Consider the following 27461-nt stretch of genomic DNA (forward strand, 5'->3'; position numbering starts at 1 on the left):
TGGCACCAGGTCTATGTCGAGTGGATCTCTTCCACAGACCACAGCCGTCAGCCACAAGTGATTTCAGGGAAGGCTGAAAACCCCACTACCCTTGCCTGCTATAAATCCATCCATGGACAAGTCGGACACCACCGACCCCACCCAAACCTCAGGTCCCTGAGCAGTTAGGGACAGCAAAGTCATGGCGTCCTTCAGAGAAGGGTCCCTGCCCCTCTGCTGTCCTGGTTGTCTGGTATCCCCCACAGTCCACTCACACACTGGCATTGTCTCCCCACCTCAGGGATGAAGACCTGCCTCTGCAGTAAGCCACACCCCTCGCCACCAAGGCTCCCCCCAGCAAGGGCCCAAATCTTAGGGCTCTCATGGCTGTGCCTGGGTCTGGGGCTCCCTGGGCCTCTTTCCTCACCAACTCACTCAGTCCTGGACCTTTAAATGTCCTCTCCCTCAGGCAACTGCTCTTGGGTCTCTAATCATTGGGGGGCACTCCCATGCCTGTAGCCAAGTGGGTTCATCAAAACTGGGGTCTTAGTGAGGGGTAGTCACTGAGGTGTTGTCACTGATGCAACCTGGGATGTGGTGACCATTGGCACAGGCTGGTCAGTGACTGAACACAGGACCCTTCGGAGCTCAGACAGTAGAAGGGGCATGGGGTAGGGGGACAGAGGATGGGGGCCTGGGACTTTGACTTGTACCTGAAGCTGGTATGGCTTTCCTGCTCGGATCAGCTGGGACACCAGGAAATTTGTGTGGAAGAAGTGAACGTTCTCGTCCAGGAAGCCGTGGAGGATAAGCAGGCGGTTAGGCCTAGAGGAGAGAACGGAGCTGGTAAAGTCCTGGGAGGCAGGGCAGTGCCCACAGGCTCAGAGTCATCCCCCAGTTCCAGTGCAGCAGGCAGAACTGAAGCAGAGGGAAAGGGGTGTGTGCAGTAGGTCCATGCCTAGGCACGGTGGAATGTTCTGGAAGCATATTCTCACCTGTGACTCCTCAGAATATCAAAAGGGGTAGGAGGAACCAGGAAGGTGGGTACTCTCCTTTAACTCAGATTTATTTACTCCTGTATTTATTTCTGAGGCAAGGTCTCATGTAGCCAGGTTGCCTGAACTCCTGATCCTCCTGCCTCTACCTCTCGAGTGCTGGGCTGACAGGCCGTGTACCGCCAGGCCTGGGTTCTACATTGGGGCCCTGGGCTTCCTGCATGCTGGGCACATGCGCTACCACGGGGCCAGGCCTAGCCATTTTATTTGAACTTTATATGCTTATGCACAATCATGATGCTCAGGCAAGTGATAGCCTTTGATGCTTTTGTGGCTTCATAATGTTGTGTACCCATTAGTTACTTCTCTAGTTCTAGAACATTCCATCCCTGCAGAGAAAGAGCTGTCCTAGTGTAGTGATGCCTGGGTCCTGGCAGCCCCTCCTCTGCTTCCACACCTCAGCTTGGCACATGGGAACCTGACTGCAGGAGTCTTGCAGGGGTGCAGGCAATAGCCTGTGCCTCACTATAGCTGCCTGGGTCTGACACGGGCATTTGGCAGGCGACCATGTGTGAGGTCTAGACGGGACCTCACGGGGCTACTGGAGCTGTGAGGAGGCCAGGGTACCACAGTCAGTTGTAGACTTAGCCCCGAGTCCTGTACTTGTGGGGCCTGCTCTAACAATACCCCAACAGACACCTGGACGCCTGAGCTCATCGGACGGCTGGCAGGGAGGGTGGGAGCTGGGTGGCAGATGGCGAGTGGGTGCTTACTCATTGGGCAGCTTCTCCACATGCAGGGCTACAGACCCTGCCTCATAGCCTTGCTGGTTATTTTCGGGGACATCCATGTATCGTTCCGTGTACCCTGTGTCATAGGCCATCCACACAGTGACAGGAGCGCCCGCAATGGCTACCTGGAAGACACAGGGGACGGATGGGGCAGGGAGAGAGGCGTCGAATGTGGAGTGTGGCCTTGGCCGAGATTGTGGGCCTCAGCGGAGGGCTGGGAAGCTCATGCATGGGGGTGGTGGCTGGAAGGGGGCCCTCAGACAGGTCCTGTGGGCCTTAAGCTGCTCGGGGACACACAGGATGTGGAGGGAGGGCCCGTCCCACCTTCCAGCCTCCTCCGCCTCCTCATGGCCGCCGCCCCACAGTGCCCTGCGAGTCCCGGGGCCTGCGCCCCCCTGCTGCTCCTCACAGCATGCCCCACCTCTGCCCCTCCGAGGCGGGGGTCCCGGGCTTGGCCTCCCACATAGAGCTGCTGGCGGATGCCATCCTGGGGTCGGTGGTGGCAGGCAATGAGGAGGGGGACTCGGCCTCGTGGGGCGGCTGCGGGGAGAGATAGGCAGGTGGCAAGGCCCTGCCGAGGTGCTTGCTCTGGGGTGGGGCTCTGGGGTGGGCATCAGGCTGCAGGTGGCCACACAGGAGCGAAACCCACCTTGAACACTTGTGGCTTGTGGATGAGCCCCATGAGTGAGAGGAAGCCGCCGTAGGACCAGCCATGGATGGCGACTCGGCTCAAGTCAATGAAGCCATACTTCTCAGCCACGTACTGCAAGCCTTCCACCTGGTCCTCAATCTCCACCTGGCCCTGTGGAAACCCAGCCCGCTTGTGACTTCCACTGGGGGATGACCAGCATCCCACACCAGGTCACCATGGTGCTAGTGAGAAAAGCCTGTGTGCTCTTAGACGCCAAGTAGTATTTAGAAGTATCTGCCCAGAGGGCCCTGCTAAAGCTGTTCTTTATGTGTGCAGGCTGGCACCATCAGCTCTATCACCACCACCACCATTATCACCACCATTAAAACGATCATCACTGCCATCATAACCATCATCACTATCACCACCACGACCACCACAACTATCACCACAACCATCATCACCATCTTCATCACCACCATCACGATCATCACCATCATCACCATCACCATTGTCTCAGTCACTACCACCCTATCTGTTCCCTTCTTTTGTCATACTCTTGGGTTCCCTGGACTGAGGCAACTCCATGGTGTTAGGCTGTGTTTGGGCCACCATCCTCTCCCTTCCCACTCAGGGCTGGTTAGAGTGGAGGACACCTGTGTTCCCCAGGACACACTTGTTCTCAAGGGCCACACTGCAGAAGCAGGACTCACCATTTGATTTTTCAGGGCCCCCTCGAAGTGCAGGCCCCGCTGACAGGAGCCCCGACCATCGATCACCACCACAGCATAGCCCAAGGATGCCAGTGTATTTAGCCGCAGGTATTTGATGCCCTTAAAGGAGTTGTTCACCAACTGCACCTACAGGCAAGGCGGGCAGGTGGTGAGAGCTGCGGGGTGCTTGGGAAGTAGGGAGTGAAGCTGCAGTGGGGTGGGGGGTGGTGGTGAGAGCTGCAAGGAGGGGCGGGGGGAGGTGCTGGGGGGTGGTCAGTGATAGCCATGGGGCTGCTGGGGGGGCAAGGCCTGGGCCAGGGTGCACGCACCTGTGGGCCCCCATAGACAAAGAGCACAGTGGGGTGCTTCCTCCCAGGTTGCAGGGTGTGTGGCTTGTAGATCATGCCGTAGAGCTGCACGTCTGCACGGGTGTGGAAGTGGAAGATCTCAGGGGGCACATAGTCTGGGGGGCAATCTGAAAAAACAAAAGCGCTGTGTGGAGTGGCTGGTGAGACCATGCCGCTGCAAGACCTGGCCCATGGACCTACCTGCCCCTGCTGCTTCTGCCTGAAGGATGATCTTGGGGGAGCTGCATGGGGGCACCACAGGGGCGAGCAATCCCTATGGCCAGGAACTTGCCCCACCCCAGGGTTTCTCCACCACAGGGTTCTGGCCACTGTGGGAAGTTGCAGTACGGTGAAAGCCGGTGATGGATTTAGATCAATACACACAGCACCCCCAACCATGACTGCCCTGGGTCCCCCGCTGTTTCTCACAGCCACACTGGCCACCTGCCCAGGAGGACCAAGGCCTTGCTTTCCTAAGACACGGATTTCTTTATATAGCCCACACTGGCTTGGACCCAAACTTAGAATCCTCCTGACTCCACCTCCTGAGGGCTGGGATGAGCACACTTGGTATGGCAGTTTGAATCGGTTTGGCCCTCATTAGACTTGTGAACAAATGCTTGACAGGTAGTGGCACTTGACAGGTAGTGAGGCCTTGCTGTGTCATTGTTAGGGTGGGCTTTGAGGTTCCCTATACTCAAGCTACGCCCAGTGTGGCTCATAGTATCCCTCTGTGGCCTGTGGTCCAAGATCTAAAACTCTCAACTCCTTCTCTGGCACTATGTCTGCCTGCACACCACCGTGCTTATTGCCAGGAAGATAATAGACCAGGTTGGAGAGAGAGTTCTGTAGTTAAGAGCACCGACTGCTCTTCCAGAGGTCCTGAGTTCAAATCCCAACAATCACATGGTGGGTCACAACCATCTGTAATGAGATCTGATGCCCTCTTATGGTGTGTCTGAAGACAGCTACAGAGTACTCATAACATAAAATAAATAAATCTTTAAAAAAACAAAACAAAACAGCGAATTGATGCTCTGAACTTGTCGAGGTGGTCGTGGTGTCTTTTCATAGCAATGAAACCCTAAAACAGAAGTTGGTATCAGGGACCGGGGTGTTGCTGTGAAAGACCTGACCGTCCTTCTGTTTGGAGAAATATGGATTTAGGGACTTTGGATTTGTAAAGCCGTGGAATGTTTTAAGTAGGGCTAAACAGGTTATATTAGTAGTAACATAGAAGACGGTGGTGTTGAGGGTGATTTCAACTATGGGGGCCTGGCGCAAGAGGATTCAGAGAAGAATGTTAGTGTGTGTATGGCCTAGAGGCTGTTCTTAGGATATTTTGGCTAAGAGTGTGGCTGATTTCTGTCCTTGTCTGAACAGTCTGCCTTGAAGCTAAAGTGAAGAGTTTAAGATTAATTGTAGTGGCAGAGGAAATCTCAAAAGGGACCTGAGATAGACTCTCTTGTGTGACTGCTGGAGTTCACTCTCGTGAAAAGAAGCAAGCTGAGCAAGGAGAGATACAAAAGGAGAAAAGGAGGCGCCAAAAAAATGTGCCTGAGCTAAAGCCTCAGTTGGAGAAATAAAAACAAGTTAAAGATATTAAAAGGAATCAGGGAGCTGAGACCTGGGGCCAAGATCCCACCCAGCTAAGCTTCTACCATGTGAAAGGATTTGCGACTAGGTCCAGGCGCATGCCTTTAATCCCAGCACTGTGTAGACAAGAGGCATGCAGATCTCTGAGTTGAAGGCACACCTGGTCTATAGTGAGTTCCAGGACAGCCAGGCTTAGGCCACGTAGGAAACCACTGAAAACAGAAAGCTGCTGAGGATGTAACTGAGGCCATGCTCCAGTCCCAGCAAGCAGCAGAACTTGGCAACTTTGGCCATCTGGTTCTTGGTTTAGAGTCAGGATAGAAGGGGCTATGGAGTCTCCCTCGGTGAGTAAGGAAAGCTGCGGAGGCCAGGTGTGTGGCAGGGCTGTCCCTGCGTGGAGGCCCTGAGGGACCACTGTAGAAAGCTGTGAAGGTGAGGCCTGGAATGCTCTGGAGGGCCCAAGAGGTGAGAGATGCCAGAGCCACGGGATATGTGCTGAGGAGACCTGCTAACAGGGTATGGAGCCAGCCTAAGAGAAAGAAGAGAGTGTGTTTCCATCAACAAAGCTGGAGAGAGTTGGAAATCTGCAGGCTTTGACATTAGACAGAGATGCAGTGTTTGGGGCTCTCCCAGTGTTTTCAGTCTTGCTTTGGTCCAGTTTTCCTCACTATGTTCCCATCCCTATATGTTGGAATGGTAATGTATACCCTGTGCCACTGTATGTCAGAAGCATGTGATCTGCTTTTTAACTTTGATTTCATAGGGGATTATAGTTATGAAACTGCATGAATCTCAGAAGAGACTTTGAACGTTGGACTTTTTAACATTGTTAAGACTGTGACAGACTATGGGGACCTTTGAAGTTGGACTAAATACATTTTGCATTATGTTGTGGCTATAAGCCTATGGGGTATAGAATTCTATATTGTATTTGTAGGTATAGTGTGGCTCACAGTCTCCTGTTGCTTATGGATGGAGAACTCTCAGCTCCTTCTCTAGCACCAGGCCTGCTTGGACGATGCCATATTTTCCACCATGATGACAACGGACTGAACCTCTGAACTGTAAGAGTTGCCTTGGTCATGGTGTCTCCTCACAGCAATGGAACGTGGACTAAGATGCATGGGTTCTGGGGATGAAGCCGGGGCTTCTGATATGCCTGAATTCTGCCGCTGAGCCCCTGCCACCCTTCTAGGTCTTTCCAAGGCATGCTCAGGACAGTGAATTAACAAGTACCCAAAGTCCTGTGTGCTGAAACTGGACCTCGAAGCCTTGCAGGCAGAGCTGCAGTGCACCTCAGGCTCTGGGGTGATTTCTCAGAACACCGTCTCTTTTTCTGAGGTCCCTCTAGTAACTGACCCTGTACTCCCTGTCAGAATTACAACTTCCACAGGGCAGTGGTGGCACACACCTTTAATCCTAGTCCTCCAGAGGCAGAGGCAGGCAGATCAGATCTGAGCTGGAGGCCAGCCTGGTCTACAGAGTGAATTCAAGGACAGCCAGGGCTACACAGAGAAACCCTGTCTCAAAAAAACAAACAACAATAATAAAAAAAACTTCTACACCTTCCCAACATCTCAGTGCTCAGAGGCACTGTCACAACCATTACCCCAGGGTGCCAGCCAGCCTGCATCTGCAGCCACACCTGAGTCAGGAGAGACACACAGGGAACCTCTTTTGACCCGAGATGACTCTTCCCCAGGCGTGCACCTGTCCCTGGCAGCCCGGTTGTCTACCTTGCCCTTCCCCCTGGCTGGCAGGCCAGCTCCCTAAGACCACACTACTCACTGGCTGCCTCCATCATGCTGGCCCAGAAGCGTGGTTGCTTGTGCAGTGGGTCATCATCGGGGCCGCTCAGCTTGTACACATGTACACAGGGTGGCGTGCTCACACTGCTGTAGTGACTCACGAACATGTCGAAGCTCTGCTGGCCGCAGGATGGCACTCAGTGTACAGGAGCAGGCTTCTGCCTCCCCCGAGACACTGTACAGCCCCACCCGCCTGTGGATCATTGCCACGCCCTTTGCAGGTGACGAACCTGCCCAGTGAGGGTCATTCCCAGCCTGGAGACCCAGGCTTCGTCCTCAATGGACAGGCATCAGCCTGGTTTCTAGAGTGTTTTAAGAGGCTAAGAGCTGTGGGCTGATCAGAGGGAGCAGCCTCCCCACACTTCCGTCCTCCCGGACCCTGGGAGGCTGGGGTAGGCATGGTGACCCTGGGAGGCTGGGGTGGGCGTGGTGACCCTGGGAGGCTGGGGTGGGCGTGGTGTGGCCTGCACACCTGGCTCATGGAGCAGCTGTGGGAGAAGCCGAGCGTGGTGAGCCGCACGATCTCGCCTGCTGACTCGTAGCTGACCACATAGAGGTGATGTTCCAGCGGTGTGTCCTTTGTACCTTGAAAGTACACCAGCTTCGTCTGCTCGTTGACCCAGATCTGCAGGCAATGGGGACTTGTGTGACCAATGTGCCTCAGCCACAATTCCTCCCTCCCATGCCTGGGCCAGCAGCAGCCCTGTAGCACATCAGACTGAGGGTGGAGCATGTAGGTCCCACGGATGCACCCAGGGGTCGGGGGAGAAAGCATACCCAGTATGCACAAAGCCCTGGCATCCATCCCCAACACCACATGAGCTGGGCGTGGTGGAGCATGCCTGAACCTAGCACTTGGGAGGACCAGGAGTTCAAGATCACCCTTGGCTATACAGTAAGGTCAAAGCCAGCCTGAGCTATATGAAACCTTTTCTGAAAAAAAAGAAAGAAAAAATAAAATGGCATCTAACCAATTGTTTTATTCTGAGGCTGAGTCTGGCTGTGGAGCCCAAGCTAACCTCAATGTGGAGGTTTTCCCTCCTCAGACCCTTAGAGCACTGGAATGACATTGCTCTTTGCAGAAGAGCCCATCCACATTACTGTCTGCAGGATTTGAAAATGGTTCAGCTTCATTTTCCCCTCTAGAATTAACTAGAGGAAAAGGTTCAAAGCCACACGAGGAAGCCGTGCCTATGGCAATACAGGTAGGGATGTGGTCACGCCAGTACGGGCAATCAGGGCATTTCCCACTGCGTGTGGCTGGAGTGGAGCTCAGTGTGGAAGCACCTAGCACTCACGGGGGCCCTGGCTCTATGCCAGCAATGCAAAGTTAAAAAATGGAAAAAAAAATTTCAGAAATACACCAAGCAGCTTGAAAAGTCTTTAACTCTGATTCTTTGCTTGGGAAGACCCTGAGTGAAGTCCGGACACCCGCAGCCACCATGTGGGAAGGTCCCAGGAGGAAGTGGGTGACGCGGGGCTCCACTCAGCACTCAGTCACACGATGGACTGACTGCACTGACTGCAGGGTCCTGGGCAGCCCTGAGGACGAGCCAGCCCCCCAACATGTGCCCCTCCCTGCTGTGGAAAGTGCTAATGTCCTGGGGCCCCGTGACAATGGGGGAGGGGAGGAGTTAGGGCGAATGGGGTACCTTGGAGCCATGCCTCGACAAGACCTCCCACTCGCCACTGGTCAGGGCGACCTCCTCCTTGATGGGGCACTTAAACTCATCTGTGAGAAAGCAGAGCAGAGGTGAGGAGGCAGGAAGGGGGCAGGCTCGGGGGACTGAAGCCACCGGAAGCCTACTCGCTGCTGGGCTATCAGCCTGACCTAAGGGGCAACCAGGAGGGAACCTGTCTGGGTGGTTCAGGGGCCAGTGGGGCCTGTCCCTCCTAGTGAGGGCTACCCAGTGCTTCTAGCGAACAGCCAGGAAGTGCTGCTTACAGCGGGTATGACATGTGACAACTGGCCATTTCTCACTAGATCATCCTGGGCCCCCAGAACCAGAATCAGACCCAGGCTTTCATCAGGCAACGAGGCAGGAGTAAGCACACCACACTCCCAACACTCGGGAGAAAGACGGAGGAGAATCTTTGTGAGTTCCGGGCCAGCAGAGGCTACACAGTGAGACCCTGTCTCAAGTGCAAACCCAACAACTACAAATAGAACCAGGTTCTGTTTTCTGGAGGCCTGCTGGGTTAACAGGTCTGGGCCTGCTTTTGAGGCCCAACTAGACAGAAACCAGGCATTTGCCATCAGATGTGGACTGGGCAGCCGGGGTGACAAGCGGATGCACTGTGGTGTTCTCATAGTTTAAGGCCACCAGGAGGGCTACCACTGCCCAGGCCCCTGGCTCACAGGTCCCACCCACACATGAAGCTGCTACCCCTGCTCCCAGCCCCGGATTTCTCACTGTGCTTCTCAATACCACAGGGTCTTAGTGACCCACGGATCACCTAGACACACCCCATCTTCTCATGTGTCCTCCCAAAGCTGCCCTCTTCCCCATCATGCCAGCCTCCCCAGCCTCAGCAGCCACCCTTCTTCATTTTTAATCTTTACTTTGGGTGTGCACTCAGTGCATGCAGTACCTGCAGAGGCCAAAAGAGGGCAGAGGGTCCCCAGGAACTAGAACTACAGACAGTTGTGTGTCGCCCTGTGAATGCCTGGAACTGAACCCTGGTCTTCTGCAAGAGCAGCCAGTGTGCTAACAGGTGAGCCAAGCCATATCTCCAGCTCTGGCCCCTGCCTCCCCCTCTCCCCAGTTTTAGACAGGGTTTCATGTAGCCCAAGCTGTCCTCAAGCTTCCTAAGTAGCTGAGGATGACCTACAAGTCTGGACTCTCTGGCACGCTATAATGATGGACAGGCCAGCACACATGGTTTCTGTGGTGCTGCGGATGAAGCCAGGCCTGCCTGTGTGTCAGGAGGACACTGTATCAACTCCGCCTCAGCCCAGGCTGGCTCTTCCAAATCTCCCTTCCTTTTCCTCAGGTCTCACTTGCTCAGACACTCAGCTGCCATCATATCATTCATGCCAGGAGGCACGTGATGGAGCCTGAGCAAGCCTGTGGGGCCAGGCACGCTGGCATCTGCATCTTGGGCTGGTGATCATGAGTTAAAGGCAAGTTTCCAGGCAAAAGCTCCCTGAATTCAGTGCACCCCGGCAGGGTACACAGAGTCGGTGACATTCTTGTGACACTGAGCCACTGCCAGGAGAGACATGGAGACAGAGCCCTGGTCAGCACCTTGGGTCACTTGGTGCCAAGCAGCCAGGACATGAGGCCTGGTACCAGGCCCTCAGAGATGGCATCCCAGTCACTGTGTCCCTTGAGCCCATGGCTGCCACAGCCTGCTGTGGTACCATGTGGCACTTCTTAACTATGCTGCTTACAGAAGATGACCCGTCTTCAAGGAAGGCTTGAGCATTGTCTGGGGACATGTGTAGCTGTCACAACTGGGGGAGCTGCTAGCAGGCAGCAAGCAGAACAGGAATGCTGCTCTCTGAATGTACCTCTGGAGACTGGGTCTGTGCAAAGGCCCTGGGGTAGAGGACACAGCTCCACTGCACAGCCTAGAAGTGCCCCCAGCCCCTGGAGGTCACTTGCCATCATGCATGACTTTCTCTACATCCCCCAGGGCCAGAGACACCATCTTTAATTCCCCTTGCATTATTACTTGACGCTCCAGACTCAGCCGTGGGAGAGTGGAGTCACAGGTGAGCACCACCACATAGCTACCATTTTCCTTCTCAGACATTAGCATCTTGACTCCTAGAGCCAACTGCTTGGGCCAAAGACCAGAGTATCTGAAGGTCTGAAGCCATATGGCTGAGGCTTGGGACACAGACATGGCCAACAGGCAAATAGAAGTGAGCAGGTATGGCCATACACCAAGAAAAGAACAAGATGAAACTAAATGCAGGTGACACCCCTCAGTACACAGGGGCCAAACTCTAATGCCCTGGTGGCAGCTCCTAGGTCTCAAACCTGGGTGTGTGTGTGTGTGTGTGTGTGAGGGGGCTGAGGTACCCATTAACATATTAAAGTAGATGCTGGAAAGTTTGCCCACCATCCCAGGTCACTTGTTTGAGGCCCCTCTGGCCAGCATACCCTGCCCCCTCCATTGGACTACATCCCCTCTACAACACACACCCTGTCATTCCTCTAGCCTCAATATAACTCAGCATTTTGACTATGCCAGCAGTCTCATATGGCCTAGCGCAGTCTGGTCATGTTTATCCTGGACTCTCCTAATGTGCCTGCCTCTGGATATGTTCCCCCCTCTATCTAAAGTCAAGTTTCTCCTCCTCTATCCCTAAAAACAGTCATGTCCGTCCTTCCGTCCTTCCTTCCTTCCTTCCTTATTATTGATTGATTGATTGATTGCTGCATAGGTATTTAGGAAGCCCCACCTAACCAATCAACAAACACGTAGCTGACAGCTGCCAATGACACAAGGGCCGGGTGGGTCAGGGTGCAGGCACTCCTTCCTCCCTCCCTACCGCAGCCTCCTATGCGACTGAGGCTCTCTCACCTTCTGTAGGGCTGAGGGGTTCCGTCCAGTCATAGTCCTTGGTTTTAAGTTCCACTGTGACCCTGTACAGGTGGCAGAAGCCAGTCTTGCATTCGTTGGCACGAAGGAAACAAAAGTCCTGCTGGCCCTCAGCCTGAGGAAACGGGTGGAAGATGTCGTGGACCTGTGGGGACAGATGATCGGGTCAGAGGACTCTGCAGCTGGCCAAGCCCCTGAGCCCGGCCCAGTGTCACACTGGGGATCTGGCTCTGGGGACAGTGGGGCATCCTGGCACTCCTGCTTACGTTGATCCAGACATTGGTGACTTCTTCATAGATGACAAAGGGCTGCACATTCTTGGGGACGGCTCTGGCAGCTGCCTGCCGCTGGGCCTCACTCTCAACGGCCGGGATGAAGAGAGCAGGGGGCAGGAGGACAAGCTGAAGCCGTTGCTGGGGACGGTCCAGGAACATGGCCCAGGCACTGGAAGAACAAGAGAGGAGGCATCATGAGGCCTCAGTTGCTGGTAGGGGACACAGGGGCCAGCCTTGCTGGAGTCAGCCCATGACCAACCAGGGTAGGGTACATGATCTCTGGACAGATTAAATGAAACTCTAGTGAAAACAATCCACATGACTTAGGTTTGGGACAGCATTTTCAAATGGTACAGATGGGTTTTTGGTTTTTTGTTTTGTTTTGTTTTTTTTTTTTTTTTAAAGGTAGGGTCTTTTATGGCTGAGGATGGCTTTGAACTCTTGACCTTCCTTGCCTCCACTTCAGTGTTGAAATGACAGTTGCATGCCATCATGCCCAACATTAACAAGATGGACAATATTCTAATATTCTATTCTATTCTAATATTCTTTTGCCCTGGCTGTCCTAGAACTCACTCTGTAGGTCAGGCTGTCATCAAACTCAGAAATCTGCCTGCCTCTGCCTCCCAAGTCCTGAGATTAAAGGTGTGTGCCACCACTGCCCGGCTTATTCTAATATTCTATTCTATTCTATTCTATTCTATTCTATTCTATTCTATTCTATTCTATTCTATTCTATTCTATTCCATTCCATTCCATTCCATTCCATTCCATTCCATTCCATTCCATTCCATTCCATTCCATTCCATTCCATTCCATTCTATTCTGGTGCTGGGCATGATCACGGGGGTCTCATGTAAAGCTACACCACAGCTCTGCACCCAGGCCTTTTAAATTTTTTATTTTGAAACAGTTTTGACATGGCTGTGCACCTGTCATCCCAAGAGTAGGGAGGTAGAGGCAAAAGGGGTTATCCTTGACTTCAAAGCAAGTTCTAGGTCAGCCTGGGCTACACAGCAAGAGGAAAGATGAGGAGGAAGTGGTGAAGAAGGCTGTTTGTCTCTGCATTCTGTCCCAACTGTGGAGCACTGGGGACCCCAAGGGCTTCATCCTGTCTGGGCCTAGTGTTTTCTTCTACCCTGGACCACCCTCATGACTCTGGTCAGACTGACCTGACCCCTGAGTCTCCCGCTTTGTCTCCTGCTGGCTAGGGCTGGAGGGGACCCTGAGGGGAAAGTCATGGCTGCACGGCACTGAGTTCCACGCTGGTGGGGCCCCAAGTAGCCTGCAGATGCTTGCCCATTCCCAAGAAACTCACTATTTGCCGTCCCGTGTCCAGCCAGCCCGGGCGATGTACTCCACTTTGGGGAAAAGGGAGCTGAATGGCTGTACCAGTTCCTTCTCGCAGCTTGACACGATCTAGAGAAACAAGGCCATGTCACACACATCACCACAGCCTCACTGATCTCCAACCAACTGATGGTTCGATGCACAGCACAGTGTCTAACGGGTTGGGAATGCCAGTTTCAGGAGCTCTAACGCCCTCTTCTGGCCCTCATGAGCACTGCATGTACATGGTGCATGCATAAGTGGACAATCATACACTAAAATAAATAGCCAGGTGTGGTGTCTCATGCTTTTAATCTCAGCACTGAGGAGGCAGAGGCAGGTCCAACTCTGTGAGTTTGAGGCCAGCCTGGTCTACATAGTGAGTTCTAAGACTCAAAGAAAGACCTTGTCCCAAAATAAATAAATAAATCAATCAAAATAAATGAATCTAGGAAGGAAGGAAGGAAGGAAGGAAGGAAGGAAGGAAGGAAGGAAGGAAGGAAGCAGGCAGACAGGAAAACAGGCAGGCAGCTTTCTGAAGTATAATAGGTAAGGTGGAAGTCACACTGGATTGGGGATCCTAATCTAACAAGTCATATCATACAAGAGAGAGATGCAATGAGACAGACAGACACATATTCATTCTTTCTCTCTCTCTCTCTCTCTCTTTCTCTCTCTCCCCCTCCCTCCCAACCTCCCTCCCTCCCTCCCTCCCTCCCTCGCTCTCTCCACTAGAACCTCAGGACAGGTGGTCACCTGAGCTGTTGGGACAGACCCTGTTCAGCCCTCGGAGGGGGACAGCCCTACCAACATGCATCTGTATGACTGCAGACAGCATCTCTGTAGCTCTCTGCTGTAGTGACAGCTCCTTGCGGGGAGGGTGGGGGAGGGGCGGGGGACAACAACAATGATACCCCAACAGCACATGGCATTCCCTGACACACACACACACATACACACACACACACACGGTTTTAGAAGCACCTATTTCTGCCCTGAGTCACCCCTGGAGAGTCAAGGGGTCTAGGGCAAGCTGAGCAAGCAGATGACAGGGGAGAAAGGCAGGCAGGGTCATAGTGGCAACCCTGGCAAGGTCACCTGCCCACAACTGCTCAGGAGCCTGTGTGTGGAGAAGGCTTGGGTGTAGCTCAGGATGGGGCAGTGACTGAGCTCTTACTGCACAAGCAGGCCCAAGTTCAGTTTCCAGCACCCACAGCGTAGCCCATGTCTGCCTGTAACTCCAGTCCAATGGCTCCGACGCCCTCTCCTGGCCTCTATGGGCACTACACTCATAGATACATTTTTAAAAAAGGAAAAAAAAAGTCTTTGAACTCCCCTGCTGCCCTCCTCCCCACCCCACCCCCCCCCAAAAAAAAACCACTTGATAGTGATCCCCACATCACTGGTAATGCTGGAATGTTCTGAAGATTATACAAAGGTCTTGGTGAGTGAGGGCCTAATATGCATAAAGGAAAAAGTGCAAATAACAATGGTATGGAGTCCACGTTATCAAAGGTTTTGCAAAAGCTTGCTAGGGAGTCAGTGAGAGGATCCTGGCACCAAGCTTGATGACCTGAGTCCCCAGGTCTCGTCTGACTGTGAGAACCCACGAGGTGTAGGGAGAAAGCTGACCCCCACAGGCTGTCCTCTGACCTTCACCCGCGGTATATTAACCCAATAACTAAATCCCTGGGGGGCCACACTCCTGCAGCTGCACAAAATGCCTGCCTGGTGTCCCCAAAAACAAGCACCACACAGCCTCGGGCCCAGGAGCTGCCTCAGTGACTTTCAGTGTCATACATCCTTGGTGACCTGAGGGGTTTGCACTTCGGAATGCTGTCAACAGCTCTCACCGGGCTTGGGGAAGGTGAGTCAGAGTAGCGGATGGGCCTACAGAGGCAGGTGGATGCCCTCACCAGAGACCTCCTTTTGGGGCCACGCTGCCCTTGCTGCTTGGCACATACTCTGAGTTGCAAGGCCTTACTTACTCAGTGCCTCTAAGTGGGCAACGCAAAGGAGGAGGACAGAGAAGGATCCAGAACACCGCCCTGCCCAACAGGAGGAGACCTGGAGCCTGGCTTATGTCAGCCCAGTGTTCTGAGCTGACACACTCATGAGTCACTGTGGCCACCATAGGAAACAGATGAGGCCAGTTAGTTGCACCTCGCACATGTCCCAGAGAGTAGGCTAGCTGCGCCCGGCCCCCGTCATTCCTTGTGCAAGCTCTCCCATACACTGGGCTCTTACTTTGCCCTGATGGTCCGTCTGGAGCTCAGCCAGCTTCAGGGCAATCTTGGGGTTCTTGCTGCCTGTGGAGGGGAGGGGAGAAGGCCAGGTGATTGCCAGGCTGTCACTTACGGAGGCTGCCCTGGCCAGGGACAGTGTAACTGCACCTGTGTGGGGAAGTGGCACGGCTCCTCTTGGGCAGGGATAATCTGACCCAGGGCCTGGACCACATTCCTAACAGGGGATATAAGGTGTGTTACTTTGTCACCTGGGGGCACAGGCCAGGTCATGACAAGAGCTGGAACAGGAACAAAATGCAACATATAAGGAAAACGGCCCTGTCCCTGCCTCTGTGCAGCTAAGGAGGTGGGGACAGGAACAGGACACATCAGTACACTCAGCCAGGCCAGGCCCTTGGGAGGCAGTGGCCACAGACTGGGACAGTCCACACTTCTAAGAGGTGGGGTGTGGCTATAAACAAATCCTGGGAGTTATCTGGAAGACAGCTCAGGGCCCAGCACAGGGTACCACGGGACACCCGACTCTTACCTTCCACATTTGTTAAGCATGGGCTAAATGTGGATCATTCCCACAGATGTCCTATAGACAGCCTAGGTCCTACAAGAGGGTCTTGGGAGGCTCATTGTGTGTCCGCAATGGCAGTCTGGTATTTTTATTTGTTTTTTAGAGATAAGGTCTCAAGCAGCCCAGGCTGGCCTGGAACTTTCTACAAAGCTGAGACTGACCTTCAGCTCCTGATCTTCTGGGCTCCTGTGGCAGTGACAGGAGTGAGTGCCCCTTACCACACCGAGTTTGTGGTGCTGTGCATGGAGCCTGGGGCTCTGCACACCAAGCCTTAGTCCAAGGTCAGTGACTCCCATAGGTTATCTATCAGGCAGGAAGCCTGAGGTTGAACCAGGCTGGCAGGGGCTACTGCTCCCTCAAGGCTTCTAACAAAGAAACAGGGCTCAGCCAAGAGAGCCAGTCCCTTTCAATCCCACCACTTGTTTTTTGTTTTGACAGGTGTTCAGTACGCAGCCTAGGCTGGCCTGAACTCATAAGCCTCCTCCCTCAGCCTCCTGAGTGCTGAGATGACAGGTGGCGCCACTGCACAGCAGAATCTCCCATTAACCCAGCCTGCTCGTCTGTGGCTGTCCTGGTGTGGAAATGTGCCATTTGGAGGAGCATGCCACTGCCACCCTTTCTGGACCTACCTAGCAGATCTGTGGCCTCTGAGTTCTGGGACCATGAGACTCAATACAGCCAGGTGGAGGGGACCCCAGAGGTCAGAATTGCACTAGCTGCAATGTAGAGACCTCCTAGCAGCAGGTGGTCTTGCCACAGGTACCCACCTGTCCTGGGGTAGCGGTAGGAGTCCGTCTTCCTCTCCTCCAGGGCGGGGGAGGGCACATGAATGACCTCCACTTCAGACTCGTCCACTTCCTCATATAGGATGCGCAGCGTCTTGAGACCTTCGGAGCCTGGCGGGGCACAAGGAAGAGTCGAGATGCTCATCCACAACAAATGGGGGGCTCTGAGCCTCAGAGGGGCGAGAGAGGGCACAAAGCGGCTCAGAGGACACCTGCTGGAGGTGTGAAGAGTCAGGCTGGTCCCTGAAACCATCTGTTCAAGCTCTAGCCTGAGGCCCTGCCCCTGTGTGCTTCCTGAGGGATCAACAGGCACAGTGAGGTCAGGGGAGACCCTGGGCCAGGATGACAGGAGTACTCATAGGGCCAGGACACAAGGGACAGTAGAGGACACGGGGAGCGCGCCAGAGCCTTAGGAAAAGCCACACCTGTCCCACTCACTACACCTCAGAACCAGAGGCCAGTGTGGGGCCATGCATGTCTGCTATCTATACCACTCAGTCAGAGAGATCTTATTTTGATAACCTGAACATATACTCACACATGTTCTGGAAGTACAGACCCCACAATGAGGGATGCAGGCATGGTACAGCCCCGTGAGGGGCTGGTCAGATGTGGAACCTGGCCTGGAATGTCTCAGTGTGGCTCAGAGGTGGGGTCCCAGTCTAGAATCCCCCAGTAAAGGGCCGGGGCCATGATCAGGGGTGAAGCTTTGCCTAGAACCCCCAGTGAGTGGCTGAGGATGTGGTCAGGGGTGGAGTCTCCACCTAGAATCTCCCGATGAGTACCTGAGAGGGAGCATGGTCATGGGTGGAGCCCCTGCCTTGGCTCTTCCAGTGAGGGGCTAAGGATGTGGCTCTGCTCTCCTCCCCCTGTCCTGAGCAGACCCTGACATGGGTATTTAACGGGTCCCTAAGTGTTGGGCCTGAGAGCACATGGACTAATTCAGGGGAGGTGTTGAGTCATTAGATTGTAATACATCACTGAGAAGTAGACTTCCTTCCTACCTTCCCAAGAGGCCGTGGGGCACCACCAGCACCCAGTGAAGCGGTCGAACTCCTCCTGGATGACAAAGGTGGCCACGCCTGCTGATTTGGGATTGTCCAGGACACCAGCTGAACCTGGAAAAGGGCACACTGTGAGTGACACATGGCCTCTGGGAGTCAGGAACTTATGAGCCGAATGTCATACATCAGCCATCTTCAAAACATGATGACATGACCAGGCAGCCTGCCACCCCTAACCCTGTTCATGCCCAGACCTCACCCTGGTGACAGAAGGTGAGCCGCCGTTCCTCCCCAGTCTCGATGTTTGCCACCCACAGATCACTGTTGTTGATGAAGGAAAAGAAGGCAGGGTCTGCGGGGCAGATTTTGGGGTCCATGCGTGGCCCAGAACACTGAGTCTTGATCTCCAGTGGCTTCATCGGGGACACCTGAGGGCAGGGACGGGAGGGACAGTTAGGGCGCTGGCCTTACATCCCCAGCCCAGGACATAGGTCGTGCCTCACCATAAAGCCATTCTTGCCACCATCCCTGCAGTGGAACAGGCTATTGCTGGCCTGGAAGAGGAAGAGGCCGCTCTCACTGTGGAAGTCATAAGAGGTGATTCCGAAGACGCCCAGGCGCTTGCGCTCCCGCAGTAGCTCCTCCTCTCGGGAGTAGACACCATGGTGGGGTGTGGCCTGGGGACACAGGGGACACAACCTCACTCAGATTCCCCATTGTGACACAGAACACCTTACGATATCCAGGAAGTTGTGATGTCCCCACATCCCTATCCTGAGGACCTGTGGGGACATTCCAAACCCTTTTCACACCCTTCTAAATCCACAGCTGTATAGAACATGCCCAAGGTTCTGCCAATCACCTGCCCTGGATGCCCACTGCGGGTGGAGTGGGGGGGATCCCAGTGGGCAAGCGATTTGGTCAAAGTCACAAGGACATGGAATGAGTAAATGGGGTCTTGGGTGGCCCAGGCTAAGCTGGAATTCACTACTTAGCAGAGGATAATTCTGAACTCCCAATCATCCTGCCTCCACCTCAAGTGCTGAGCTGGCAGGCATGCACAACCCTGCCTGGTAAGATGGGATGGAACCTAGGGCCTCCTGGGTGCCAACTGAGTCCTCCATGCAGTAATCCTCAGGACTGGGCCTGGGTCCAGCTCAGAGCTGCGGTGTGGAGGAAGCAGATGTGAAAGCCTGGGGTCCTGTCCCAGCATTGAGCTGTGCTCAAGGTTACTCAGGAGCCAAGAGGGGCAACCAAACTGGGAGTGAGTAGGCAAGATGGGAGGGACTCCGGTAGGCCACTGTGATGATGTTGTTTTTCCCTCTGAGAGGTCCCAGGGCCTTGGCACATGCTGGGCGAGGCTTGCCACTGAGCTGCAGCCTTGTGCAATGTTTACAGCCACAGACCACAGCCACTCCAGAGTGTCCCCTTCACTCATCACCTCTTGGCAGTCGTGTTAATCATTAGCCAGGTCTTTGAGTCACCCTCCGTTGGAAGGTGTAGACAGGGGAGAGAAGTGGGCCTGATAAGTGCCCCAGTCAGAGCTCTGTTCCCAGAAGCCAGGTGTGGCACCGCTGGCTCACCTGGAAGTGGTCCAGCATCTGCTTCCAGGACAGCAGCAGCAGGGCCTCCTTCCGCACTTTCTTGGGGATCTCGGAGTAGAGGAGGGAGTTCTCACGGCTGCCGTAAGGCATTCCTGGAGAGGAGTCAGAGAACGCTCAAGAGTTTGGGGGCCCTACCTGAGAGGGTGTCAGGCCATGGCTTCCTCTCTCTAGTCAGAGTCCATGTGTCCATCACTGTGTGCATACAGAAGGCATCAGGCATCTCCTCTCCCTCGCTCTCTCTGTCTTGAATCTACAGGAATCCACCTGCATTATTCTCCCAAATGTTGGCAGTGAGGATCGCCTGCTGACTTAGCTGGCTGGCCATTGAGCCCCAGGTGTCTTCCTAGCTCCCCTTCCCTGACACAGACACCTGCCGGGTGACAGGTGCATTGAGCATGTCTGGCCTTGACACGGGTGCTGGGGATACATTTGTACAGCCTGCACTCTACCCAGCCCTGCTGTTTGGTCATGCCTGTGGTAGGCTCTCCCACCCCAAGACTCAGGCCACAGTGGCTGCAGCAGCCTCTGGGAATCAGCCCTCCTGCAGTCAGGGGTGGCTCTAGAAGATTCCTCTGGGAGGAGTGTGTGCTCATGCATGCAAGCATGTCACACCCTCGGGCATAGCAGGTGCTCTTAGAGATTGTTTCCTCACACTGCAGCCCTGGGTTGGGGAGAGCTCCAACTCCACCCTCCTCAAGCCCCATGCCTGAGGCTCCTGTGGGCATCACCTCTGAGGACAAATGGATTTGAGCCCTGACTGAAGGACATGGATGGTCGCTGAGGGAATGTGGGCAGTTGCCTGGTGACAGGACACATGCACCTCTACCTAGCTGGACTGGATCTCTGCTGGAGAGCTCTCAAGCTCATAGCTGACTCCTCAGCACCTTTGAAGCTAGGCACATGGCTGTGAGCCTGCAAGCCAGCCTCCTTACTCGGTGCCCATCAGCTGCACAGAACATGTGCACCCCCCTGGGTCACTTTTTTTCCTTTTGCTTTTTTGGACAGAGTGTCCTATAAGCTGGTCTCTGACTTGCTAGGTAAACAGGGTAACCCTGAATTTTTCTTGTTCTTCAAGCCTCCACTTCCCAACTGGAGGTGACAAGTGTGTCCTCCACAGGTGGGAAGCTGAGGTCACAGCATGTGGCAACTCCATGGCTTGTAGCAGGTAAATGGTCAGGTAACAAGTGTGTCTTCCACAGGTAGGGAAGCAGAGGTCATGGCGTGTGGCATTGTTAACAGTTACATAGTCAGCAAAGAGTGACCAGCTTCAACATGACGCAATTACCCCTCTGGTAAAGAATGCTGGGAACCAGGGCTGTCATCCCCTGAGTACAGAGCTGTGTGGGAGTATATATGCCAGGTGCCATAGCACTTGGCAGCCCCAAAACACAGTGCCTCTTACAGGGACTTGCAGAATGCATGACCTCTGCCTTACTCCATATCTGCAGCTGCCAGGACTGTCTGGTTTTATTTTGGTTTTCTGTGACAGGGTCACGGTGTGTCCTGGAACTCGCTACGTAGCCTAGGCTGTCCTGGAACTCGATATGTACACCAGGCTGGCCTTGAACGTTTTACGTAGCTGAGGATGGCCTGTAACTCATAGGTAAACTTGGCTGGCCTTGAACTCACAGAAATCTGCCTGCCTCTCCTGAGAGTTGGGACTAAAGCATGTGATATTGGGCGGCACACTTTTAAGAGTGTGACACAATGAGAGGACCCAGTGAGTAAAGGCACCAACCACCAAGACTGATAACCTGCGTTTGAGCCCTGGGACCCACATGATATAAGGAGAGTAACAAACTCCCATAAGCTGTCATCTGACCTTCACACACGTGACATAGCATATGTGCCCCCACACACAAGCCAAAGCATATGTAACTCTACATACATGCCCACACATGTGCCATAACCAATGTACTTTCCACACAGGTGCCATAGCACATGAACCTCCACACACAACAATTAAGAAATGTAGGAAGTGAGACATTCAGAGGTGTGAATTGTCCCTCGGTCCTACACTGGGCTAGTGGGGATCAGTGGCCTGTGCTCTGGAACACTACTGTCCTGTTCTGAACAGGAAGTCCAACAAAGTACGCCTATGCCAAGGACATCAAAGCCACCTCCCCTCCACAGCTGACTAACAAGCAATTTCACCAATGGCTCAAGCCAGTGCCTTCCTGGATGGCCCTTCAGTGCTGGCAGCACACCCACAATGCCAAGCACTGAAGGCAAGGGTGGGGGCAGAGCCGAACGCTAATAGCCCTTACTCTGCCTCTGCTGCCTGACCTACCAAAGGGCTCTGTCCTCACACACACACATTGCACTCTTTGACTGGTCACCCTGCCCAGCCCCCAGCATGGTAGGTGCCCTGGGTCCACACCCACACTCAGTCACCTTGGATGGTGGCCTAAGACAGGAGTCAAGAGTCCGGGCCTCTCCAGGCCCCAAAGCCTCCCCATCCTGACAGAAGGTGCTACAGGCCACAGAATGGGCTGACAGGAAGGGCCGGCAAGTCCCCTTGAGATCCAGTCCATCCTTCACAGAGGACTTTGGGAGAGGCAGGGTCAGGTCATACTCTAAGAGCAATAGGAGATCCTCAACCAGGGACTCAGCCACCTAAGCCTCAGTGACAGTGACAGCAGCAAGACATGGGATAAAGCCTCAGAGGGTCCAGGAGGTGATCTGAGACCAGACCGGCCTGCCTAGTGAGATGATGGGGTTGGTGGGAAAGAACTGGCCATTGCCACAAAGTTCTGGGCTCCCTGCACGTGTTTGGGATCTGTCTTCACTACATATTCCTCTGTGGCCCCACACCCCCTTAAAGACCCCCAACACCCTGCACTGACCCCTAAGGAGAGAGCATCCCTGCCCAGATGCAAAAGGCCACATGTGAATGACCAGCAGGCCGAGCCAATCAGATTTCTTCTCCCAGGAATCTGGAGCCAGATGATCAGTTTCCCCTGCTGGTGGGAAGGCAGGAGACCTGAGGTACCACCACTGACTCTGGCAGAGGTGGGTCCGGAACCAGAGGGATGGTTTCATGAGGCTCTTGGTCGCAGGCGCATCACCTTGAGGATAGTGGCTTTGTGTCCTGGTTCCTTAAACTATCTCCGGGTCATACCAGATGGGTACGTGACTGAGAGCCCAGAGGGTTCTGTCCTTTCCCATGAAACTGGGAGGCTGAGTGGTCCCCAGAGAGAATCAGTTGTGTCCTGGGGCCTGAATTCAAAAGTCACTGTATTTGTTGAGACAGCTCTGCAGCTCTGGATGTAGTAAGGCTTTCAAGCAGGATAGAAGATCTGAAGCCATTAGTATCCTCAGTAGACCGAGGCGAAGGGAGATCTCAGACAGAGAAGTAAGCCATGTATTCAGGAAGGCAGAGATGGGAGAGATGTGGCAATAGTAGATGCTGCAGACTTCACAAGCTGGAAGAGGCAGGAAGGTCCTGTCCAGAGCCCAAGGAGGAACACAGCCTGCTCACCAGCTTCCCTACATCAGCAGGTGTAGGCTGCGGTGAATTCACCAAAGGCAGACAGAACATAAAACAAGTGTGCAGGGCCGCCACTGAGAGGTAGGGACCCAGGACCTCAGCAGGGGAAGGCCTGCCTATTGTCTGACCTGAAGCCCTCCTGTCCTCCTGGCCCAGCTATGGTGAAGAGACTCAAAAGTGAGTGGTCCTGCTTTCCTCTATGGGAGCATGACCATGCCCCATGGCTGCTCGGGCTCACAGCTGTCACAAAGTTGCTCAGCAGACTGTTCTCAACCACTCTGCATTTGCAGTTTGGTGCTTTGCAAAAACCCATGTGACTTCCTCCTGGGACATCTCTGAAGAAGAAGTACGGGGACAGTGGGAGGAGGACAGCCACCCAGTGTCCATCTTGGTTCCTGTCATCCATGTATAGCCACCAGTGGGCAGTTGACAATGTCCATTTATTCACGTATTCAAATGCTCACTGCCTAGGCACACACAGACATGGTCTCGGAGACTGATGCCACTTGACCAATAGCAACAAAACTGGCTCGGAGGATGACCAGAATCATGTGCTAAAGAGTGTTTCTCAACTGTAGGTAACAGCAACTTCCAGGAACCCTAGCTACCCACAAGAGATCCAGCCGAGTCCATAGTGCAAGGGACCGTACCTCTAGACAGCAGCCAGGATCACGCTCTCGGCAAACAAGCCTAACTGATTTCCAGAGGGTTCTTTCTTCAAGCTCTCGTAGCCCTTTAGGCCTAGCAGGGCAGTGTCTGGACACTGAGCACACTTCCTGTCTACGTGCTGGGGCCAGGTGCGGGCCTGTCTGCAGAAGCTATGGAAGCCTGAAGAGAGACTCATACCCAAGGGTCTGGTGGCCCAGTGGGAACACTGTCAATAGCTGCACAGAGACCAGGCACATCCAGGTCCTGCAGCGGGATGATAAGCAATGTCCTGCTGCTGGCCCCTGGCAAGGCTACACAGACAGGGTGCCGGTCTTTGAGCCTCAGGAGCTGTCATAACACATCACCACACAGAGCTCCTACTAGAACAGCATGTGACCCTCCCACAGGAAAACTGTGTCCTGTCCTGCTTCCCCAGGAAGCCCTGCCCAGTCAGGACCAGGTGCCTGGGAAGTGGCCCAGCTGGGAACAGTTTCTAAACTCAGAGACACCTGGTCAGCCCTGAATTGTCACCTGTGTGGCTGACCTTGGAGGAGGTGGACTAACATTGGCTGCCCCCCAGGCTGGTTGCTTCTAAAACCTTTTGGTACCGCGGGCCCATCAGAGAAGGGGTAGGGGCAGCTTACCGAGGTAATAGAGACGGTGAGAGTGGGGGCCAGACTCGTCAGGCTTCTGCACAAACTGGAAGTCGTGGGGGGCCTTGCTGACAATGAGGCCCGAGGACTTGCGACTGCCGTGGATAATGCTACGCAGCCCATCCCACGAGTGCTTCTGCACACAGAAGCGTGCTGCCGTGTCATCCATGTCCCCTGCGGCCACCTGCTCAACTGGGGAGACCCCGCTGCACATCCTCTGGGGCTCCTGTGATGGCGGCGAGAAGCTGTGGAGGGAGACAACAGTGCAGCACGTGAGAGGGCGTCTTCCTGACAATCTATCCTCACCGTGGATGCTTCCAGATCAGTCATCCTGGGCAGCAACACTGTCACCCCAAAGTCTCAAGTTATTGCAACTTGTTTACACTACTCTCCTGAGCGTCAAGGCTCTGCTGAGTTAAGCCAGGTCCCACTTGCATCCACGCCACTCATTCATCTGAAACCCTTCCAGATCTTCCATCCTTTGGTTGGGTGTGGCAAAGGGTGGAGCCATCACCTAGAACGCCCCAGTGAGGGGCTGAGGCAAGGCTCAGAGGCAGATGCTAGACTAATAACTCAGGGCTGTAAGAAGTATACAACAAAAATCCACTGTGTGTATTACGGCTGTTTGACCCCTCCTGTGACTTCCAGACACTTAAGACCTCCCTCTTCATAAATGTCCCCTAGAGAAACCAGCCCTTACTCAGACCCTCAGACAGGCCAGACTCCTTTTGCATTTGTCCCAGGGTACATGTCACCCTTTCTGGGTTGGGCTTTGTCATCTTAGGTTGACTAACTTCTAAACCAATCTCAGGTAAGTATTAAATAGGACCTTAGGAAGCTTCTGGCCATCCGTTCTGAGATGGCACAATCGTCTCCCTACCCACCTGGCTGTCCCTGTCCATCAAGCACTTTTACCATTGTTACTAATGAACGCCTGTCCCACCCCCCGAACTACTGTCTCACTCCTCAGATGTGCAACCCAGTACCCCCATCAGCATCACTAACAATAGACAAACTCTTGAGGCTTCCAGATGAAAAGCTAGTCATTACTGCACTCGGGAGACATGGGAGACCTTCACACAGACATCATCCAGGTGAGTGTGTCCTACAGGCCACTTTCCTGCCCCTCCTGTCCATGGCTGGGAACAGCCTCAGCCAGAAGCCTTTCCCTCTCGCTGCCACTGGGCTCAGCTCCATCTGAGCAGAGCTAGACCAACCAGGCAAATATTTGCTTTAAAGAAATCTAAACACCGTTAGCCAGTGACCCAGTTCTGGCAGTGCCATAGTGGCTGGGGGCTGATCCTGCTACAGGCTCCGGGAGTCCCTGCAACTGTGCCTCCCTGGCCTCAGCAGTGGCAGGAAGTGAGAACTGAAGGTGGTACCACACAAGCGGCAGGACCATGGGGGTGGGGGGTGGGGCGCCCCAGGCACAGTCGGTCAGACTTCACAACTGTCTTCAAATTCCTCAACAGAAGACCACAGTGGCTGGGCTGGCTACACCTCTAACCTCAGCAGAGGAAAACAGATCTCTGTGTCCCACCATAGCCTGGGCTGCACAGTGAGACCCTAATTCAAGCACACAAAAAGACCCATGGAGCATGGCATGGTGGTATGGCACATGTCTGTGATCCCAGTGCCCAGGAGGCCAAAGGAAGGCAAAGGCAACTTCTACCCAAGTCTTAGGGTGACACTGTCTCAGAACCAGACCAGGAAAAGTATGCAGGAGACAATGGTATTTGTGACCTGACTTCCACCTCAGGACCACTTAAAAGCAGAAAGAGAGACATGACTCCACAAAATGACCTGCAGGGTTTCCTCGCAAACCCACAAGTGCACTCACAGACAATAGTGAGGCCCCAGGCTGCTTTAAAAATTGCAGGAAAGAAGCAAAGATATCTGGGTGGGTAGGGGAGCAGGGCAGGGAGGTGGGGAGGGTATCAGGATAGCATTTGAAATGTAAATGAAGAAAATATCTAATTAAAAGAAGAAGAAGAAGAAGAAGAAGAAGAAGAAGAAGAAGAAGGAGGAGGAGGAGGAGGAGGAGGAGGAGGAGGAGGAGGAGGAGGAGGAGGAGGAGGAGGAGGAAGAAGAAGAAGAAGAAGAAGAAGAAGAAGAAGAAGAAGAAGAAGAAGAAGAAGAAGAAGCAGCAGCAGCAGCAAAAATATCAGCCTGTGAGAACCAGGCTTGTCAACATCACTTTGCTCTGACTTATAGGAACCTGTTGTACAGGTGGGGAAACCGAGGCTGAGGGCAGAGACAGTAGACAGGAGCTCCCGTTTCCAACCTCTTCTGCCAATACTGTAGTCAGCCACAGCATGGGATGTCCCTGAAAGGTGAGTGTAGCAGAAACCTTGGGCAGGGTGGAAAGGAGCCACCCAGCAGCAAGCTAAACTCAACTGGCTCGGTCTTCTCCCTCTCCCACAAGGCACCGCCATGGCAGGGAAACACAAGGAACCATGCCCCCTCCCCCTCCCACAGGGCACTGCCATATCAGTTGCTCATAAGAATTCAGATCAGGGGCTGGTGAGATGGCTCAGTGGATTAGAGCACCCGACTGCTCTTCCGAAGGTCCAGAGTTCAAATCCCAGCAACCACATGGTGGCTCACAACCATCCATAACGAGATCTGACACCCTCTTCTGGTGTGTCTGAAGACAGCTACAGTGTACTTACATATAATAAATAAATAAATCTTAAAAAAAAAAAAAAAAAAAAGAATTCAGATCAGAAACCACACATGTCCCCAGGGCCCCTGACTCAAACACCCCAGAGGGGACCAGGATTCCCAGAGCTACAACTCATCCTCTGGGTAGTCAGAAGCCAAGGACAGTGAAAGGAAGGGGCTGCCAGCAGTAAGTCAGAAATCTGTGCTAAGGGAATGCCATTGACTGGCTCAAGTACCTCCCAGTTCAAGCCTTGCTCACAGTAGGAAACAAATTGTGATCCCTTTCAGGTGTGTTAGAATCCCATTAGGCCTGCACAGAAAAGGGCCGAGGAGGGCCTCTTGCCTTAAGTCACTGCAGAGGCTGCAAAGATCAGCTACAGGAGACTAGAAATAAAATGAGACATCGGGAGCTGTTGGATATGTTCTAGAACCTTCCAGTGTGAGCTCCAGCAGGGCCTGAGACTATTGCCTGACTGAGCTACTTGCCTCTCTGCTATCCTGATGCAAAATGGGGACCCAGAAAGGGCCTGGAGACTAAACAGGTGACAGCAGGCGACCTGCACCGACCTGTCCAGCAGTTCTCAAGAGTTTACACACCTAGGGACAAAGTTGGTGGCAAGCCACTTAACCCAGCCACCTACGTCTCCTTGCTTCCTTTCTACCCATTAGCATGTCACCTTTGCAGCCTGAAAAGCCACCAGGGAATAAGATTGAAAACTCTTGGGGCTGTGATCAAAGCTGCTGAACTTCTGATGCCTTGGTCCCCAGGGGTAGGAAGCCAACA

General features: G+C 53.8%; 1 protein-coding gene across 4 annotated transcripts in view; it reads right to left on the minus strand.

The window, feature by feature from the left end:
* Dpp9 (dipeptidylpeptidase 9) overlaps positions 1-27461 on the minus strand; it is a 32216-nt gene that overhangs the window by 902 nt on the left and 3853 nt on the right. For 3 of the 4 annotated variants that reach the window (XM_006524155.4, NM_172624.3, NM_001360284.1), the window contains exons 3-20: positions 24005-24258; positions 19202-19314; positions 18122-18295; positions 17878-18046; positions 17619-17732; positions 16597-16725; positions 15266-15327; positions 13008-13108; positions 11681-11858; positions 11397-11559; positions 8513-8592; positions 7333-7485; positions 6841-6976; positions 3439-3584; positions 3110-3256; positions 2415-2567; positions 1748-1890; positions 693-804 (exon numbers count right to left, since the gene is read on the minus strand). In XM_006524155.4, the coding sequence (XP_006524218.1) occupies positions 693-804; positions 1748-1890; positions 2415-2567; positions 3110-3256; positions 3439-3584; positions 6841-6976; positions 7333-7485; positions 8513-8592; positions 11397-11559; positions 11681-11858; positions 13008-13108; positions 15266-15327; positions 16597-16725; positions 17619-17732; positions 17878-18046; positions 18122-18295; positions 19202-19314; positions 24005-24227 (2496 nt within the window). In that variant the 5' untranslated portion in view covers positions 24228-24258. Of the gene's footprint in view, positions 1-692; positions 805-1747; positions 1891-2186; positions 2306-2414; positions 2568-3109; positions 3257-3438; positions 3585-6840; positions 6977-7332; positions 7486-8512; positions 8593-11396; positions 11560-11680; positions 11859-13007; positions 13109-15265; positions 15328-16596; positions 16726-17618; positions 17733-17877; positions 18047-18121; positions 18296-19201; positions 19315-24004; positions 24259-27461 lie in introns of all 4 variants that reach the window. The other variant, XR_385319.4, reaches the window with a different exon arrangement.

The sequence above is a fragment of the Mus musculus genome, chromosome 17 (assembly GCF_000001635.26).
Source record: "Mus musculus strain C57BL/6J chromosome 17, GRCm38.p6 C57BL/6J".
In the NCBI taxonomy this organism is placed as follows: domain Eukaryota; kingdom Metazoa; phylum Chordata; class Mammalia; order Rodentia; family Muridae; genus Mus; species Mus musculus.